At 37.1% G+C, this 21,432-nt stretch overlaps 3 protein-coding genes across 3 annotated transcripts; all 3 read right to left on the bottom strand.

Moving 5' to 3' along the window:
- Window positions 1–372: 372 nt before the first annotated feature.
- On the bottom strand, window positions 373–2,232 carry LOC109192783 (zinc transporter 2). The gene is made up of 2 exons (XM_019343488.1): window positions 1,569–2,232; window positions 373–851 (listed from the first exon to the last, which is right to left on the bottom strand). The coding sequence occupies exons 1-2, from the start codon at window positions 2,203–2,205 to the stop codon at window positions 460–462; spliced, it is 1,029 nt and encodes a 342-aa protein (XP_019199033.1). The 5' UTR covers window positions 2,206–2,232; the 3' UTR covers window positions 373–459.
- A 7,856-nt stretch (window positions 2,233–10,088) lies between these two features.
- Window positions 10,089–11,734, bottom strand: LOC109193104 (probable E3 ubiquitin-protein ligase RHC2A). The gene has a single exon (XM_019343920.1). The coding sequence runs from the start codon at window positions 11,562–11,564 to the stop codon at window positions 10,428–10,430; it is 1,137 nt and encodes a 378-aa protein (XP_019199465.1). The 5' UTR covers window positions 11,565–11,734; the 3' UTR covers window positions 10,089–10,427.
- Window positions 11,735–16,483: 4,749 nt separating this feature from the next.
- Window positions 16,484–18,273, bottom strand: LOC109192916 (pentatricopeptide repeat-containing protein At5g59600). Its single transcript, XM_019343631.1, has one exon. The coding sequence runs from the start codon at window positions 18,208–18,210 to the stop codon at window positions 16,573–16,575; it is 1,638 nt and encodes a 545-aa protein (XP_019199176.1). The 5' UTR covers window positions 18,211–18,273; the 3' UTR covers window positions 16,484–16,572.
- Between the last annotated feature and the right edge of the window lie 3,159 nt (window positions 18,274–21,432).

Below are 21,432 nucleotides of genomic sequence, written 5' to 3' on the forward strand. Positions count from 1 at the left end.
GACACCTCAACTATATAGTGTATGTTATAGTGAAATGACCAACTTTCTAGTTATGAATTAATATTTTATTAAAATTATATATATGTTCAATAAAATTTCTATATAAACAAATCGATACAATTAGTATGCAGATATATATATTAGCGTGACCCTAAAAGTAAAATGCTTGAATATTTTTTATCTAGCTAGCTAGTGATGAGACAAATATCACTTGACATGACATGTTTTGATTGACTAATTATCAAATTAGGAGATCTTATAATTTGACGACTAATCAGTTTAAACATTTAAGGTAAACGAAATTTGTCCCGCTAGAAGTGTGTATGTATGAGGTGTACGTCCAAGAATAATGGGTATATGATGGATTGAGAGTAAAGTGAATCCAAAGAAGGAAGTTGATTGGTAGTTTTCACAAACAAGACATATCATATCATCACTTGTGGAATGTAAAGAATACTACTAATCCCAAATCATGACAACAGCTATAACCCCAACCCCAAGAAGGACAGCAAGAAACTTGAAAAGTGGGGTGTCAAAGTAGGACTTATTGTGGGGCTTAAAACCTTTGGCTATGAGATGGTTAATGGCAACATAAATGAAAACTCCACAGGCAAATCCCATTGAGATGGCATAAACCCAATCTGCTGCTTTACCCTCGGTGGTGGCGTCAATGGCGATTCCGATTCCTACCCCAATAGGGCTCGAGATTGCGAAGGCGAAGGAGTAAACACATGTGAGTAGGAATGGCCTCTTTGGAATCATCCTTAGAAGTGCAATCCCCATTGCCATGGCTGCAAATATCTTGTGTAATGAAATCGTCCACAGGTTCCTCCATGCTTCTCCCTTCGTGCCTGAAAGTTAGATAAAGGTTCAATTCGATCTGAGATTGATCGATAATTATGGCCTTGTTGGGTAAATAGTTAGTTTATCAGTCAATTTAACTTATTTGACCACTATTAGCTGTTTGACTTGGTTAAACAATCAATATGAGTGTCTGAATAATTAGCTTTTTGTAACAACTTATTGCTCCAAAATGCTAAAATTCAAAAAGTTGCTCAAAGTAGCATTTTCGATAAGTTTTGTGAGGCAGTCATTTTGTATGTAATCAGTTGACAGCTAACAGCTAACAACTAATTTACCAAACACTCTTCTACAATTAGCTAATGCTATCAACTAGTAAACCAACTAACTCAATCAGCTAACAACTATATATCAACTAACAGTCATTTACCAAACATCTCCTAGGCCTATTTGCATCACCCTACCACTCAAAATTAAAGGCATGCATGGTTATATGGGCTTAAACAAAGGTTCAATTCGGAGATCAACTACTAAAAATAGAACTATGGTGTTGATTAGCATTACTTCAATTTGCACATATCCAATACAACCCAAAAGGTATACTACTTAATTATATGGAGGTAGACAAATTAAGATTGAATGAAAAATCTGAAATTTTAAGGTAATGATTGATATGGTGCAACCAATTAATATAATTTACACTAATTAAGTACAACCTAAAACGCATGATTGTATGTATTATGATAAGGATAAGTGTGGTTACTTACCGGATACTCCAACGGCTATCCCCTCAAAGATGGAGTGGAAACACAATGCTAGAATGAGAAGTACTGTATCCCCCAACGACGTCGTATATGCAAAAGGGTTCATCTGTTGTTCATGATGATCATCGGCGGTTACCCTGCCGCCATGTTCAACTTCCACTTTAGCCTCTCCGCCGCCGCCGCCGCCGTTTGTCACCAGCAGTATCACGCAGTCAGCGGCCATGGTGATGAGGTACCCCGCGGAGGCTAACATGAAGGCGAACGGGTACGTCTTCTCCGTCAGGTCGGCGAAAGTGGAATTCGCGTCGCTCAAGAAATGCATGAGGGACGTGCCGAGAAACACCCCGCCGGCGAACTGAGTTCCCAGCAGCAGAAAGCTCTCGTTCCACCGGTAGAAATAAGGTGAGACGCCGCCGACGAACGTGCTAGCGAAAAGGATGATCAGACAGTAGATTTTCACGAGGATCAACCCTCTGTCGCGAAGGTCAACGGCGGCGGCACCGTCGTCGTCGTCGTCGTCGTCCGAGTGGTCGCTACCGCCGTGGCCATCGATGCCGGAGAACTGAAGGAACAGGAAGAAGAAGAGTAATAATGCGATCGAGAAAGTTGACTTATTGATGAGACTTACAAAAATGGCCATTGCGGTTATGAACTATGAAGCGCTGTGTTGTTCAGGTTCTGTATCTATAGGATTTGCATGCAGTACAAGTTTGACTGTCGCGAGATTGTACTACACAGCATGATTTTGTACAGAAACATTAAAAAAAACCATAATTATCATTGTTCAATTGTACTGTTCATTATCTACAACTAATTAACGTGCGTCAGTTTAATTAGGAGTTGACATCTCCACAATCATGCTACATAATTGCTGAGTTGTATAAAAACAAAAATTTAAAAATAATGAAAATACTACTTTATTGCCAAAGTTCTAGACATATCTTTTGAAATCCATAATTTATCATCTCTTGTGTCACGTTAAGAAGTAAAAGTGAGAGAGTAAAGATTGATATATAGTTCATGTAATGAACTCTAACAGGGCGTTTGGTTGAAGAGCGGGATTTACGTGAGAAAGGAATTGCAATTCAACGGGAGATGAATTATTGAGAATAAAATAGGAATTTAAATTCAAGTGTTTGGTTTACCGGAATAAAATTACTAGGAATTTCAATTCTAATGTTTGGTATACATGGGAATTGAAAAGGAATAAGTAGTATAAAGTCAAAAATATCCATTGTTGTTAGGCATTAATTTTAGGTTAAAAAGGGAAGGAGTAATTTTGACTCATCACTATCTTTTTTTCTTCCTAAAATCCCAGGAATTAAAATCCCTGGGGGACATGGGATTTTAATTCCATAAAAATGGGGGAATTGCAATTCCATGGAATTGCAATTCCTTTCAACCAAACAAGGGAATTTTATGGCCTTTGGAATTAGGTGGGAATTAAGTGGGAAGAGAATTTAAATTCTCTTCAACCATACGCCCTGTAAGGGTATGTTTAGTGAATCAGAATTGGAATGTGAATCAAATATTTGGTAACGGTAATTAATTTTGGTGAAAGTATTTTGCATGTTTGATATTAGGGTGAAATTGAAATGATTACTAATATTGATGTTTGATTGGTTATGTATGACCCTATAATGAAAATAAATGTTTTAAAAATATAAAAAATAAAAAATTAAGACAATTGGTCCTAATATTATTATGATCCAAAGCACTAATATGAACAAAAAAAAATCAAAATATAAATCTAAAAGCATTAATCCAAATTTAAAATTCAGATTACTAATAAGATAGAACGATACCCGTTTGAAATTAGGGAATAAAATTTTAATTAAAAAAATAATCAAATTTCATAGTTACATATTTTAAAAAGTTCTCAACCAAATACTAACCATACTTTTGATTTTCATTCCTAATGTGTAAAGATATGAACCAAATACTCCTTAGTGTGTACAAATAGTAAGCACGCATTGCATCAATTCACATTTCACAGGCTATCAATTCAACTCCATTATCTTGAGATTGCAGAGCTGGCTTATAATAACTTATCAAAATCTTACTCGCTTACTCGGGGCGGAGTTATATGTAGTTGGGTAGTGTGAATTGACATCACCATATATTAAACAATATTAAAACCGATTCAACTAAAATTATTATAACCGAATCAATATATAAATAAATAGTAGCTAATCTCGTTAGGATTCATTCTTCCAAAAGGCTGAATCCCAACTCTAAGGGTCCGATAGAGCGGTGGGAGGTTGTAAATCATGGTGACTCAACTGAACATTAATCACAGATGCTAGACCGGTGCTCACTGCACACAAGGAGCCCCCCTCACTTTGAGAGGTTGCTTCCACACTGTCGCTGGTGAGACTCGATCCCTGGTCATTCTTCCAAAATTTCACCTCTATGACCAGTTGAGCTACCCATGCGGACATCTCGTTAGGATTCATATTGCTATGCTTGGTTGGTGCTGGTTATTCTGATGGTGTTGTTACAATCATTATTACACGGACCATGACTCAGCTCATACGACTATATAATTTATAAATAAAAAATATATTTTTAATATACTAAATATATATATATATATAAATATATATATATATATATATATATATATATATATATATATATATATATATATATATATATACTTACTTACTTATCAAATAATGTACCTCCAATAAACAAATAATGTACTTTCAATATATTAAAAATGTACCTGATATTCATGGTCCACACAACAATTTGTCGTGTTGTTGATGAAGCATGTGTGCCATGTTCTTTTGGGCCAGTGTGCCATATCATGTGGATACTGGTTTGTTTGTGGCCTGCGTGCCATCTTGTTCATTGTTTGTTATTCTTGTGCCAATTTTCAATGGGAGCTTGAGTCCCTTACTTCCTTTATGGCAGCCTGTGTGCCTCGCGTGATATATGTTTTGTTGGTTGTTCTAGCTAGTAGGGTTGATATGTCTATGTTCTGCCGTTGTGCTGTCGAATTTTCGAGTATTGCTGACTGGAAGGCTTGGGCTTATTAGAGGATCTGCACCTGCATTTCTGCATTTATTATTTAGAATATTTCATTATTTAGGTTTGGACCTTGGTTCTTTATTTTAGTTGTTTTCATTCTTTAGGCCCCGACCTCTTTCTTTGTGCGCTTGGGTCTATTCTTTTATTATTTATTCTTTAGTTTAGTACGAGTCTTTCCTCAACTGTTATGTCGTGGAATCGTGTCCACCTTGCAAGGTGGACACGATTCTATTTTATAATTACTGAATTCTATGTTCATAATTATAAAACTTTATGTTCATAATTTTTGAACTTCATATTCACAATTATTGAACTCTATATTCACAATTACAAAACTCTATGTTCATAATTATAAAACTCTATGTTCATAAGTTTTTAACTTAATATTCACAATTATTGAACTCTATATTCATAATTATAGAAATCTATGTTCATAACGCTATATTCACAATTATGACAATTTTGGAACCGTGTCCACCTTGCTCGGTTCCACACTTCCACAGCATAATTTGTTGTCTTTCCTTTAGGCCTAAGTTTGTTTTATGATTTTTTTTTTTTTTGGGCCATGATATTTATTTTGCTTGATTAAAAAATTTCTTTTTTTATGCAATATATATATATATATATATATATATATATATATATATATATATATATATATATATTCTTGAATCTAGCTAGCAGTGAAAATAGTAAATATCTTGAGTAAGTGTTTATGAGAATAGAGAAATATGAGTCTGCTAATATTGGCCATGTTTGGTAAAAAAAATTGGGCTATAAGTCGATTTTGGCTTATTTGACCACTATTAATTATTTGATTTAGTTAAAATATTAATATAAATGTTTGGTTAATTAGCTTTTTGTAACTCCAAAAGGCTAAAATTCAAAAAGTTAATCCAAACAACTTTTTCAATTAACTTTTTGAGAAAATAAATTATACCAAACAGCTAACAACTAACGGCTAATTTACCAAACACTTTTCTACAATCAGCTAATGTTATCAACTATTTATACCTTCTAATTAACACAATCAGTTAACAACTAACAACTATCAAGCAAAATCTTTAATAAGTGTTTGTGAGATTAGAACTAATTACAATTATATGCTAGATTATTCGATAGAGTAATGACATTTGGTCATGTTTGATGAGTCACTGAGTCACCATGATTTATATCCTCTCAAATACTTTGTTGGGTCGGGGTGTGAGAGGCCTTTGAAGTTGGGATTCAATCTTTTGGAAGGAGAAGAATAGTACTACAATTGGAGAAATTGGTGTAAAGAGCTACTATTTATTACGATTTCCATAGAATTCAAAAAATTATAATCACAAACTTATTGTTATGTCGTGTAACCATGTCCACCTTGCAAGGTGGACAAAGTTCTATTTTTTTTTTTTTTTTTTGAATGCTACTAGCTCTATTACATTGTAGTGTGGACAAAGTTCTATATATGTTCATAATTACTGAATTTTATGTTCATAATTATAAAACTCTATGTACATAATTTTTTTTGAACTTCATATTCACAATTATTGAACTCTATATTCACAATTATAGAACTTTATGTTCATAATTATTGAACTCTACTCTATATTCATAATTTTTTAACTTCATATTCACAATTATTGAACTCTATATTCACAATTACAGAACTCTATGTTCATAATTATAGAACTTTTTGTTCATAATTTTTGAATTCTATATTCATAATTATGACAGTTTTGGAACCATGTTCACCTTGCAGGGTAGACACAATTTCACAGCATAATTTGTCATCACCAACTATGGACTTCTAAAGTTATGTTGCTAAGGATGCCTAACAAACTTGGACCAATTAAACCCAGTGGGCTTGCCAAATACTTGAAATGGCTCAGCTTGTAACACTCTTAAATGCTGATGAACAAATCTTAATCATTAATATTTTTCTCCCCCCAAAGGCAAAAACGTAATATTAATCATTAATATTTTTAATTGGGGATTGAGACGTAATCAGTGATATAATCAATTGCAATAAACTCAATCAAAAAGAATAATACGCCCGCAGTTGGGAATAATGTGGTTGGTTTGTCTTATCAGTTATCACATTGCAAAAGCAAAGCAAACAAACATCATATATCACACTACTGTACATCAAACCACACAACACTGTCCATGAGATTATGAGGTAATTGCACTACAGAACACCCTTAATTCCATCGAATCAAATATTGTAATAATAATAATAATAATAATAATAATAATAATAATAATAATAATGTAGCTGGCATTAACTTTATCAACCACTTCTCCACTACTCTCAGTCTCAACAACACTACAAAAATCCGTATCTATTTTTTATATTATTATTTCCGTTTTCCAATAATTTGTTAATATTTTAACTTCCCTAATTATACGTACTCTCAGGCCTTAAATTCGTCTTTACTACAAATTTCACATTAATTAATTGCATGTTAGCTGACACCCCCTTTATCACTTTCTTGCTTGATTCGATATATACACATATATACATACGTTTCTGGCTTTGCCGAATTATACTACCTTGAATCCAAGATCCTGCATCAAGAGAAAATAAATCGGGTCAATTTAGTTTCAAAATTAAATATCAAAAGAACAAATTTTATTTCTAGTCCCCTAATTATTATATATGAATCACATTTGATTATTGATGATTAAAATTTTCTAATTAGGTACATAACTATGTAATTTGTATGACATTTGGTTCTATGTTTGATTTTCTTTCCAACTACTACTAAAAGTGCTCATTCCAAAAGAAGCAAATGTAGTGTTCCTTCCAAAAGGAATACTTTCGGTAATAGTTGGCTGAGAAATTGAACAGCAAGACCAAATGTGATACAAATTACATAGTTATGCACCTAATTAAAAAAAATTTAATAGTCAAGAATCAAATATAATTCATAATGAAATTTTCTCACACCAAAATGTGCATTTGTGCACACAAAAAAAAACCCAACACAAACCCTAAATATTTGTGGTAGGAATCAAACCTCACCTTGCAACTTATCTACTACACGTCTAGGCCAATGCCTTAGAGCATCCACTATAGTGGATTATTTCAAATTTTTCAGAATGAATTCTTCCCAAACAAGGAGCAAAGCTAGTGTGAGAAGGGAATAATTAAAAAAGAATTCTCTTGCAAGGGATTGGAATAATTCAGAATTGGTGGGATCCACCAATATTTACACCAATAGTGACAGCCATGCGTGGTTGTCACCATTGCGCCCAGCGGGTGCGTGCACTGCACGCTCAAGCGCGCGCCTGACAACCATAAAGTAATTTTTTTTTTTTTAAATTCAATTTTCCCTTTTTTTTTTCTTTTTTTCTCTCCCCTCCCACCTTTTCCCTAATCACTCTTACATTCTCCGCACTGATAAGGATGCTTTTAGGGTACTTGATTCAAAATTTTCGTGTTAGCTTGTTTATTTATTCACCATCCCAACATAAACCGTAAGATAAGTATAAATTGAAGTAAGGAAAGTTAAATGACAATTTAATAAGGAAAGTAAAGGTTCTTGATCGGGTTGGACCAGATAAATATTATGTATCTAATTGATTAAAGTTCTGAGCCATTTTTAATACATTTAAGTTGCATTTATAAGCTAGGATGAGACTTGATATGATGGAGGTGCGTATCTAGCGACAATTCTTCTCATGATTAAATTTAATCAGCGAGCGTTAATATAAGACAATTGTAACTAACTCAACGCATCCTCATGGCTAAATTCACTTGTAATTGAGGTTCCGAGTTGATTTGATCTAGAAGGATGATAGCACAAGAGAACAAAACTAGAGTCAATTTTTATGCACACCAACCATCTTGATTCAAGGATTACAATGAACTGATCAATAGAAATTGAAGTCAACAAATAGATGCACAAATTTGTTTCCTTTTCCTAGCAATTTCGACAACCATTGTTACTTGGGATGGGAACCTTCAAAGAAATTTACCAAGTCAAACCAAAGGGCACAACAACGTGCAGGCAACTGGGAAGAATCTTCCCAGCATCTCATGATCAAATTTCCCCCATTCTTGATAGCATCATCTCTAGAGGAAACACATGGATATTCCATAAACAAGAACAAGCTACCAGGAATCATTCTTCTACAATATCCTCCTTGTTTTCCCATGCGTTTCCCATGAAAATTTACAATGTTAATCAACACTGATACTTTTTGCACTATCAAGTATATGTATATCAACACGGTTGTACCAAGTACAATTGGTACAATCACTCGTATAGTATACCTATGCATAACTTTTTGCACTATCAAGTATATGTATATCAACACGGTTGTACCAAGTACAATTGGTACAATCACTCGTATAGTATACCTATACATGGTATGCGTAGGATGACACCTACCCACTAAAGCCGTCATAACGGGCTTTGCTTGCCAGCCCGCCCCGCCCCTACTTAGGTAGGGTGTGGGTTTCGAAAAAAGCAACATGCCAAGGAATGGGCTTTTTTTTGGCCCGACTTGACCCGTCAACCCGTATTGACAGCTCTACTACCTACGCAGGCATTTCAATTAATTTTTGAATGGTAAATTGTGGACAGGAACACAAGAACGAGACGAGCAGCTACAGCGTGGTGGTGTAACCAATGTGGTGGTCAGCGTAGTAGCGTGGTGATTACGCCAATGTGGTAGGGTCCTTGTGAGCACCAAACACTGGGCTCTTTGTGGGCACCAGGCACTAGGTTTCTTGTGGGCACCAGGCACTTGGTCTCCCACTTATTGGGAGGCTGAGTCACCTTAATTTACCCAGCAAGGTAGGATGGCACCTTAGAAAGTTTTGGGAAACACATCTAGAAAGGGGAGAGATTTGTTTCAAAAAAAAAAAAAATCTAGAAAGGGGAGAGATTTGTGACGCCAAAACCAAAAGGCAGCAGAGTGGCACAGATATCAACAATGCATGAGTAGCAGAGATTTGGTGAACCAAGGTCACAACATACTTAAAATTGGTGAAGTAGGAGCATAGGGTGCTGGACATTAATGTTGGGAAAAGCAAATTATTGGCAAAAAGGAGAGAAAAGGATGAGACAAGTAAAGGGTAGGATACATACATACTGTTCCGGAGCGTCAATGGAGTTATGAATTGCAACCTGATTCTTCAACCAAAGGCACATCCTTTCATGCTAAAGTTAGTAACTTTACTTGGCAAAAAGACAGTATATCTTTGAAATTAAGTGCCATCCACCCAGGCAAAAACATGGATGCCCATTCATGGCAAAGAAGAATACTAGGACAAAAGCTCATCATTTTACAAAAAAAAGTGCTTTTTTTTTTAGTATCCCAGGCTTTGAAGAGCAGGGTAGGGTATCCTAAGACACTGTCTTCAGCAACCTCAAGAAACCTTGCCACTTTTGCAGAAGATTAATGAACACTAAACATGTTAGATAAGTTGTTGCCCCATATCAGGTAATGTTGTCACATCCACACAATTCAGCATCATCATATCATAACACATGATTCAAACATTGACAATGTTGTTGCTATGTATAGAATGGGTTCTTATAATTTATAATCAGCTCTGGAAAAGAATTACAGAACAAGAAATTAACAAATTGATTCAAAGCAATGGCAAAAGCTGTTTCTGTGATTGTGAGCCTTCTTGGGTTTCTCCTAGAGAAGACTCAGCTTCATGGTGTGTGGTTCAATTACAGCAAATAATGAAAGATTTGCCCACTTTTTTTTTCTGGGAATTTCAGCTTCAAGAATCCAGAGCATTGCTTGGTCTATCTACAGATTGAAAAAGGCTGCAACATTCTACAGTTATGCATCTTTTCTAGTACCAAAAATTTTGTATTACCATCTGGAAATTCCATTGGGCTCTTCCGGAACCCAGTTTCTGCTGCTCCTCCGCAAGTATCTACTGAAGACTGATGAAGCTGAAACGCTGCGACTACGAGAAATAGATGATTCCGACATGGATGAGTCAGAGCTACTGGAGTTTATTGAGATTGACTGAGGAGACGATCTGAATCTCCGGAAAATAGACATGAAATTAGTGAAAATTCGAGTGATTCCATGGCCATCTCGGCGCCTGTTTCTTCTCCTCGACCTCCAAGCTATTCTTCTGGGAACACCATTGTTAAATCCGCCATCCATTTCGGTATATACTACTGGAAGCTCTCTTTCTGCGCCTCTTCTCCCTCCGGAAAATCTTCCCACCGCGAACCCTCCTCCGGGCAATCTCCAGATGGTTAAGCCGATTGCTTCTTCTTCGTTTCGTGAGTGGTTGGAATGCTCGGAATTCTGATCGTCAGTAGACTCTGCGGGCAGCTCGTGGCGGCAGACGGGGCAGGAGTTCCGAAGAGACAGCCATGGCATAATGCAATCGGAATGGTATATGTGCTTACACGGCATTTCGCGAGCTTCTGCGCCGAGAACGAAGGCTTCTTTGCAAACGGCGCAGTGTGAATCGGAGTTTATGTGGGTGGAGGCGATCTGGATGGTTGGCATCGACTCGATTGCGGACTTTGACGCTGGCGGGTTCTCGGGTCGCCCAAACCCGTTTATCTCAATCTGCGCCAGCTGGTCCAGCAATCGGTCAAACCCTGACCCCATCAAAAACTCCGACATAGTCGGTGGCAGCGGCCGGAGCCCCGACCCTTCTCCATCATCGTAATACAGCTCGTAGCTCCGTTCTCCCCCATTTCCGCCCTCGTCCAAGCCCGCCTCCGCTGGATTACGCAGAACGATGACCGGATTAAACGGAGATCTGTCCCCCCGGTTGCGCCGGCTCCGTCTGAGCCCTAAGTTCCCAGTCCGATCGGCGTCGGATCTATCACTCCACATCGGAAACCGCGTGCGAGCTTCCGGCGAGGCCGGCGCCGACTCCACCGCTTCGATGAATCCACTATCGCAGTGAGGACACACCACGCTGTTGTCGGCCAACACCCTGACGAACCTCGTACACCGGTAACACCAGTACGACGACATCTAAACCCCGATCCGATCGGCTTCTCCAGCACAGAGATCTAATCCTCAACCGCTCAACAAAGCCGCTTTGACTCGCCGGAAAAAATGACCAGATACGCAGAAACGGTGGCGCTGTAGAGATGAATCTGAAAGCTAAAATGAGGAAACAGCTGGTATTGAACCATGTGAAAAGAAGAGAGGGATTATAAAGACGAAGACGCGTGGGCCATAATAATGCCGATGGAGCGTTCGCTTCTGATGGCGTGTGGTCCACGCGTTCTTAGTATATTGTAAACAAACGTAATTTTCATTCCATTTTTGACAATTTAGTATTAGGTTCAATTACTCTTTTTCCTTTTTCACTTTTTTTCCCAAATTAAGCCAATAAATGAGTTTTTATTACTTTATTTATATCTCCCAGTATGATATTTTGCCTTTTTTTTTTTTTTTTAATGTGAAATCACAAAGATTTTTTTGACCAAATTCTTCTCATTTTACAATTAGTAATAAAATCCATCAATTTACAAGAGATTATTAATAGATACTGTATAAAATAACTATTTCCTCCATCCCATTTTAGATATTTGGTTCCATTAATGACATTTAACTTGACTTTTTTTTTGGTTTAACATTAATATATACCGCCAATAACCTTGTAGTCTAGTGGCATGAAGTGACTCTCTCAAATAAAATGTTATATGTTTGATCCCCATAAAGTGATTATAAATAGATATCTTTTAAACTTGAGAAAATGGTCAAATATGCCCCTAAAATTTACCTCAAAGGTGAATTAGCCCTCTAAACTTTACAAAAGTGCAATTAAACCCTCAAACATCTCAAATTGGGTCAATGAAGCCCAACAATTGATAAATGACATGTTATTACAGATCATTTTAATTCTGGCGACAGATTCCGGCCACTGGCGAGAAATTCCGACCACCGATGAAAAAATCTTGTCACCAGCGACAAAATCCGGTCATCGGGAGAAGACGGACAGATCGCCGTTCTTCTCCATTGGAGAAGGCGGCCGTCCGATCGTCTTCTTCAGTGGAAGATGACCGGATTTTTTTGCTGGTCGCCGGAATTGAAATGACCTGCCGTTCTTCTCCATTGGAGAAGGCGGCCGTCCGATCGTCTTCTTCAGTGGAAGATGACCGGATTTTTTTGCTGGTCGCCGGAATTGAAATGACCTGTAATAAAATGTCATTTATTATCGGTTTTTGGGCTTCATTGATCCAATTTGACATTTTTGTAAAGTTTAGGGGGCTAATTGATCTTTGGGGTAAAGTTTAGGAGTCTACCTTTGGGGTAATTTTGGAGTTAATATCGCCCCCACCCAGGCTCAAACTCATGCCATCTCATTTAAAAGAGTTATTTCGTGCCACTAGACCACAAGGTCATTGACTCATTATGGTAGATAGTCTAAATAGTAGTACAATCTCTTTCTCTCATATATTATTGTCTTTTTTTTCATTTTGTGCAAGAAAACATCTCAATTCACAATAAAAATTAAATTTAAAAATTACTAATAAAGGAAATGCTTCTTACCTTTATCATTACTACTCCTTATTAGTCGTTCCTAAAAAAATATTTATTTTCATGAATTACTTGACTAGTCACATCCTGGATTAATAATAAATCTACGTATCTAATAAAAATATGACATGCTAGGAAGCGTTAATTTTAGATGTCTCTAGCATAGTCCTTACAAAAAATAAGTGAAGAAGAAATAATTTTTTTATTAGTGAATATTAAACATAACATGTAAAATATAACAGAGAAAATATAATATAATTGTCATAACATTTTAATGTGAGCATACAAAGTAATGAGAAAGTCAAACATTCTAATAATATTGTTCACTTTTGTTCCTATAAAATCACATGTAATTGTACTCTATGCAAAAAACTCTCTTATTGATCTATATTTTATGAATTTTTTTTTTTAAAGGTAATGTTTTTTGAAGCAAACAACTTAATGCATTAAATCTTGAATCAAAGTGCTTACAAAAAATGAAGGTGGGTTATCAAATCACTCCCCATAACCTGTCCCTGGATAGGCCTCCCTAGCCACAACGTAAGCGGCACTGTTAGCAGAGAATTAAAAACATTTAAAAGGTAATATGTAGAGAATTTTAAAAACATTTTGCTGCAATGAAAAATCTAAAAATGGGGTGAAAATAAATGTGTAGGGGTAAATAATGTGTACTTCGAGGGCTTATAGTGACGAAATCATTTGTCCATCAGGTAGTAGTACTATTCTGCTGCAAGTGGCAACGGAAATCTAACGGCGTTAGACGCGGTAGTTTTGACAGCTTGCATTTTTGGAGGCAAAGCCGGCTGGTGACACGCGGGCTGGAAGACGTTGACCAGATGACGAACCGTTAAGGCAAACTGGGAACGCCGAGTTTAAAAACATGACCCAATTCAGTCGCCGTTTATGGATTCCACACTGTTACTCCCCATTAATTTCTCTTATTTGTTACTGTATATTTTAATTCTTAATTGTTAACTTATTAAATAATATACCAGGACTATGTGGTTTAATGGTATTCGGGTTGGACTTTCATTTGGAAGATTATGAGTTCAAGCCTCAGTGGAGGCGAACAGATACTACAATGTAATAGAGCCAGTAGCTTTCAAAAAAAAAAAAAACTAATTAAATAATATAATTTACAATTTAAAAAAATATTTTTTCCCCAACATTAGTCAAAATAAACTTTATTCACCAATAAAAATGCATTTTAGATAATCTTTTCGAGATAATGAAAGTACTATACAAGCCGGTATTCAAATTATAGAATTTTAACTTTTCAAAAAAAATTATAGAATTTTAAAAGTTTTTTTTTTAAAAAATAATTAATCTAAATTGATTATGAGTTATATTTAGTTAGAGAAGAAAATATATAGCTAAAATAGGAGTTATTTAAATGGTCAATCTGTGTTTCACCTGCTATTAAATTTTGACAATTTGTATTAATTATTAAACAAATAAAGTATGATATTAAGTAAAAATAATAATAATTTTGATTAAGTTAAATTTATAGTCCGCATAAATCATTATTACCTAGCTCATAATCTCTCATTGACTTGTTTTAAAAGCATGCTAAAATAAAAACCATTCAAATTTACCAATTTTTTTTTGTTTATATCTCACCAAATGAGCTGAGACTAACCAATTTAATTTTGGTCTTGGCCATTCGAGCTGCAATTCTCACAACATATTATCGCACAAAATAATGGGAAAAAAAACATGAATTTCAGAAAGTAAAACTCCCGTCCTATGTTATTGATAAAAGAGAAAGAAACGAATAAAAATTGTAGTCCATTTTTTCTTTTTTTTTTTTGAATGAGCAACTAAGAATACCACTTAAATCTTCAAAATAAAAAATAAAAATACCTAAACAAATGAAGTAAAAGTACCTAAAGGTCACAAGTATGATTATTGTCAACACTCTCTTGGTCGAACTCGTCACACAAGATCTTCTTAGTGTGATTTACCTCTACTATACGTAATTACGTACTGTGTGGTTTGCAGGTTATTAGAATGTACTAAGATTTACTTGCCATAACTCTCAGATATTAATTGTGAATTTTTTTATTATCTAAAATAAATAAAGTCAAACTTGAAACAATATGTACGTAGAGTAAGGCATATATTGATGGAGGCATTTAATGTCTAATTATTGCTAAAATTGTAGAAGTATAAGCATAAGAAGAATGGTTAATTAAGCAATAATATGCAATTAATTCCCAAGATTAAGCAATTAAGTGGCATGGTAATTAGTGATGGAGCAAGAGGGGGGTCAGCCGGTCAGCAGTGAGCAGCCATAGGAGACCAAGGAAAGAGAGCATCATTAATCATGATGGTCCCATGTTTTTGTTTTTGTTTTTCTTTCTTTCTTTCTTTCTCTTCACCTTTGCATAGTATAGATAGTATCCTCAAAGCTGGCTTACAATGATGTCCAAGGTGTACATATGTTGTGTTGTGGCCGACAGATGAGAAAGGAGAGATGGATGTTACGTTCCATGCCCACTCTCAAAGGGCAACTATTATTATTATTATTGTTGTTAGTATGCAATAAGGCCTTTGATTGCATTTGAGACTTTGGGAGCATATGTTGTGCAACATGCGTGAAAAGCATCCCACAACTCCCTCAATTTCATGCTAGCTACCAAATACCTCTCCTAATCTTGGACTATTTCTCATTGTTTAATCTACTTTTTAATAAATTATGAAAGATATTTATTACTTGACGTGACAGGACTACATTAGTCGGTCTTAATAAATATATTTGTGTGTAACCATTTAATTTTTAAATTTTTATCGTGTATGAAGCGCCTCACAATGTTTTGAGCTTGGTAATCAAATTGGTCAGACAATTAACTTGGTAATTTTTCATGTTCAGTTGAGTTACCATGATTTACATCCTCTTAAATGCTCTATCGGGTCGGGGTGTGGGGGGCCCTTAGAGTTGGGGTTCAGCCTTTTGGAAGAATTAACTTAGTAATTAAAAGATTCTAAATTTGACTCCTTGTAGGAACTGTCTATTGACTTTCTTGATTTGAATTGGTCAGCTTTGAGCAACTTAGGCTAATTTACCTCATTGTAATTCTTTGTAAATTAAGGTGACAAGTGACTCACAGCGTATCTTCCCAGTAGCGGCTGTGGGCTTCAATGTACCCTCTCGTTAGTGTATTATGTATATTTCTTCATTTCAGTGTGCTTTATGCAAGACTTGATCTTGTATCCCAATACTAACTTGCAGTGATCAATTCAGCAAAATCAAAATAAGTAGAAGACACCATCTGCAGATGTATAAAACGTAGGAGTACTAATTTCTGGACCGAATGCTACCTAGACTAACAGTGTTGAACATATAGCCATTAATGTGCAATCCAACTATCAGCTTAGATTTTTAGTTGAGATGGAGCACATGCTTCAATTAACAGACATAATAGCATTCTTAATTACTGCCACCTCAATTGCTGCTAAAAATAGTTCACATGTGATGCAACCATGGTGCAGATTATGCAATTTCTACCCAACTACAGCCGGGAAACTTTTTCAGCTTCCTCTTCTTTATCGACATTTTCATCTTGGCGACGTTTCCCCATCTACTAGCATCAGCATATAAACTTGATAACAACACGCCACTTCCTGCACTATCGGGCTCGAGTTTAGCCAATTCTTTAGCTGCTACCTCTGCTAGATCCACGTTTCCATGCTGCCTGCATGCCCCTAGCAATGCTCCCCACACAAACAAATCCGGCTCAATTGGCATATTTAGAACAAAATCATAGGCCTTGTTGAGCTTCCCCGCTCTTCCTAGCAGATCCACCATACAGGCATAATGCTCTAACCTCGGTTCGATTCCATATTTTTCCTGCATCATCGTGAAAATACTTTCTCCATACTCGACCATCCCGGCATGACTACAAGCAGTGAGAGCCGCGGTGAAAGTCAAGTGGTCCAGTTTTCTCTCCTCCTCTCTCGCCATTTTGTCAAAAAGTTCAATAGCTTCATTGCAATATCCATGATTTGCATACCCAAAAATCATTGAATTCCAGGTAGCGGTGTTCCTCTCAGCCATGTTATAGAATAATTTCCTCGCTTCATATATAAACCCACATTTTGCATACATATCTATGAGAGCACTCCTTACAAACACATCTTTTTCAATTCCCATGGCTACTGCATAACCATGTATCTCCTTCCCACACACCAAATCTGCCAATGTTGAACAAGCAGGCAACAAACTACTAATTGTAGCAGAGCTTGGACACAACCCGACATTCAACATCTGTTTAAAAGTATCGAAAGCTTCATTGTTGTGGAAATTCTGCACAAGACCAGAAACGACAGAAGTCCAAGATACTACATCAGGCTCTACCCCTTCATCACGCATAAATCTGAAAATTTTGGACACCATAGTCCTGTCATCTGCCTGTGAAAATCCCGCAATCAATGTATTATATGTCACCACGTCAGGCTTCAAGCCTAGTGGCTTCATTTCCTGAATCAAACTCAGAGCTTCTCTTTCAGACTTATGCTGAACAAACCCTGAGACCATAGCATTCAGGGCCACCAAATCTTTCTTGACCATGCCATCGAACACCCTTTTCGCCTTTTCAACTTTCCCACATTTCGAGTACATATCGATTAGTGCACTAACCACATATGCATCAAACTCGAACTCATTTCTCAGAACCACAGCATGCAATGTCTCTCCAGTTCTTTGATCAGAGAGATGTCCACAGGCTTTCAAGATACTGGGAAGAACAAATTTATTTGGACGTTTTCCTTCCTTCTGCATTTCATTAAACAAGGCCATAGCTTCCTCATAAACCCCATTCCGAGAATAGGCCCCAGCCAAGACAATCCAACGACGGACATTTGTTTTTGGAATTCCGTCGAACAGTTTACGTGCACCGGCTAATTGCTTGCATTCTGCGTAGAAAGCAATTAACTTGGAGGCAAAGTGGGTTCGACGAGCCAACCCATTGATGATGAGGTGCGCGTGTAACACTTTGCCTAATCTCAGAGCTCGTCCGTCAGTATATTTTCCGATGAGCTCCGTGTAGGGTTCAGACAAGGCATGAAAGGAACGGTCAAATGCTGTTATTTCTCGAGTGTCAGAGTGTATTTGACCGTTAGTTCTTGGCATGGAGACAGTGCGGGAAGTGAACCGAAGTCAAACAGTTATGGCAATCTATGGCCAAATTTGATAGATTCTATCCCGTATTGGTGAGACGTTAAATTTTCAATTATATTTTAATTTTGAAAAATACTATAGCGGACCGCCCCCACGTAAGTAAGTTTTCCCTAAATACTCCTCCCTACGAGTCATGATCATACGCTCAGACTCAAACACAAGTTTGATCTCGGCCCTTACCAACAAAGGTCCCAAGATCAAATTTCTTCGTAGGGTGGGGACATACAACACATTAGACAAAAACAGATACTTTGTGGAATTGAGTTTTATCTCTACGGTTCCTACACCTCTTACCTCAGCAGTACTATCGTTTCCCATATAGACTTGCTCTCATTGTCCTTGAGTGAAGGCTTGGAACCCTTTAAACATTATCCTACTCGCGCAGAAATGGCGAGTTGCTCCAGTGTTGGTAGGGATATATCCCCGGTAGGCGTGCCATACGGCCGGTGACGACCGGGCCGGTGAGCGACCGAGCGCCACGTATCCCAAAGCTAACGATCGGGCCGTCCGTCCTTCAACACCCTCGAGCCACCGCCCGACCGGTCTAGCTGTTGGCCAACCGACCGTCCTGGAGGCGGCCGTCCCGACCGTGCCCCTTGTATAGAACATGATCGCTAAGGGACAGACCGATTCCCTCGGACTCGTCGGTCGGACCCGATCGGGCTGTAAGCCCAAAGCATCTGGAGGTCTCAGGCTTTAATCGCCACGTGGCGACCAGGCATCTGGCCCCGCCCGTAGCCGGTGCATGCCCGCCACGTGCCAGCTATGCCGAAAACCCGAGTTCCTCCTTTTTCCCTCTATATAAGGCGCATTAAATGCATCTGAGAGGGGATTTTTGGCATTAGGTTGAACTGGAGCTTCCCGACCCACTGTTAGGAACCCGAGCTTCAGCCCTTGTCCGTATACATACTTTAACCCGTATATACTATATATATCAAGTGTCAATGATCCATTCTTCGGTACCGGTCACTACGTTTGCTTCCAGCGTCTTAACCGCTGCTACAACTTCAGTCTCTTCCACTAGGTTTGCTTGCTGCTTGTTTTCATGTTGAATGGACCTCTGGTTGTTTTCCCCCTTCCGGTGATAGTATTGAGCTGCACGATGCCCAAGTTTGCCACAGACGTAGCAGGCTCCTGCTTTGCCTTGTTTCTGGTTCTTATTGTTCTTGAACTTGTTGCCATTGTTCACTTTGAATCCCCTTTTCCAGCCTTTGTTTTGTCCACCATTCCCAGTTTTGGACCTATCACTTTTAACAGTACTGGATTCAACTATGTTAGCTTTTAAATTACCAGAATTTGGAACAGACCTTTGGCGATAGGCATCTTCTATGTTGATGTGGTTGACCATCTCTTCCCATGTGTAATCCTTGGAGTCATGTTTCACTTTGTTTTGAAACTCACCCCAGGATTCTGGCAGCTTATCAAGTAAGGCATAGGTTTGAAGCATTACACTTACCGGAATTAGTTCGGCTTCAAGGTCTGACACCAGGTTCTCATATTTGTGCACTTGTTCGATAATTGGTTTCGTATCCACCATCCTGTAGTTGAGCCAGCGCCCAACGGTATACTTCCTCCTACCATCATCATCAGCTCCATACTTCTTTTTGAGCATATCCCATATCTCCTTTGCAGATATGAATTTAGCATATATGTCCAATAGGTTGTCTAGGATTGTGCATTCGGACGGTTCGGACGGATCGGATGACGGTAAGGGTCCTCCGATCAGATTTCGGATATGTACTTTGACTACCCTATCCGTTTAAAGTTGTTGACTTATCCGATCGGTTATAACGTTGTTCGGATTGGATCGGATCGGTCGGATATCCGACATTATTTCGGATATTAGAAAATGTACAAATCAAATAAAAAATTCAAAAATTAAAATCAAAAGCAAAATAATAACTAATTGAAAGTCTGAAATATTGAATAAGTATATAATTGATAGAATGATAGTGTAATAGACTAATACCTGTAATACTAAGTTACTAACTAGTAATTAGTATTACTAAGTAGTCTATTAACTAACATTAAGAGTCTTAACTCTTAAGTGTCTAAGACTCCAACAAAACTACAAAAGTAAATAACTAAGATTCTAAGAAGTAAGAACTGTTACAGACCAAAACTCTACAGGAGTACATACACAACTGTAAAGGAACTAAGAAGTAAGAAGTAACAAATTTACAAAATACAAATTTAGCAAACTGAAGCACCATAAAATACAAATTCAGCAAAATCAGCAACTCAGCAAGTGCAAGTGTCAACTACTCAACTCCTAGACTTTTAGAATTCAGACAATTAGACCTACTCTTCTTCCTGTGAATTGTGACAAGTTAGTGTAAATAATTAGTACTACACAAGCAAGTAAGCAACTGAGCAAGCATTAGAAAATGAAAAACAGAGAAGGGATTATATAAATTTTGGCTCAGTAAGCATTTTTTCCATATCATTTGGATTAAGGGCATATTGCTTCAATATAACTTAAGTATAGAGCAACTGACCAACTTAATCATTTCCTTTTCAGATTAAAGGTGGAAGCTTCATCATTGCCAAATGCCAACTTAAAGTTAACAGACAGAATAAAATAGTTCATACATTACCAACCAAATGCCCAAGGTACTTGAGGCAACAACTTAGTACAAGTTACCAGGCCTTCATACTTACAGAGTTACAGATGTCCAGTGTAATTGAGTCAAACACAGTGGGCTCAAAAAATATCAAGTGAGATTAGATTGCAATTTAGATAAACAGTCAAATACTGTAAAAGATTGCAATAAAATCAAGTAAGTAAATCAAGTAATGTAAATAATAACATTACAGGAATTGTAGCAAGTGTAGAACCAAGAGACCTCCCACTTCCACCATCACCACTTAACTCTGCAAAATAAACAACAAAAGTTAAGTGTATTATCAATTTAAGTAATTCAAAATATAAGTATAAAGGAGTATAAAGTTAAAACTTAAAAGGCATACATTTTTCAAACCTCTCCAACTCTTCCAGATTCTCCTCAATACATAAAGGAGTATTTTGCATTCTAAGCCAATCTTGTGTACACACCAATGCTTCCACAATTTTTGGAGTTAAAGAACTCCTAAAAGGATCCAATACTCTCCCAGAAGTACTGAAGGCAGATTCTGAGGCAACAGTGGAGATTGGAATGGCTAGGACATCCCTAG

This window comes from Ipomoea nil, unplaced genomic scaffold (assembly GCF_001879475.1).
Source record: "Ipomoea nil cultivar Tokyo-kokei standard unplaced genomic scaffold, Asagao_1.1 scaffold1834, whole genome shotgun sequence".
Lineage (NCBI taxonomy): Eukaryota > Viridiplantae > Streptophyta > Magnoliopsida > Solanales > Convolvulaceae > Ipomoea > Ipomoea nil.

Coding starts and splice junctions, on each gene's coding strand:
- LOC109192783 (XM_019343488.1), bottom strand. CDS start 2,205: ATGGCCATTTTTGTAAGTCTCATCAATAAGTCAACTTTCTCGATCGCA. Junction 852..1,568: donor GATAGCCGTTGGAGTATCCG/GTAAGTAACCAC, acceptor TCTAACTTTCAG/GCACGAAGGGAGAAGCATGG.
- LOC109192916 (XM_019343631.1), bottom strand. CDS start 18,210: ATGCCAAGAACTAACGGTCAAATACACTCTGACACTCGAGAAATAACA.
- LOC109193104 (XM_019343920.1), bottom strand. CDS start 11,564: ATGTCGTCGTACTGGTGTTACCGGTGTACGAGGTTCGTCAGGGTGTTG.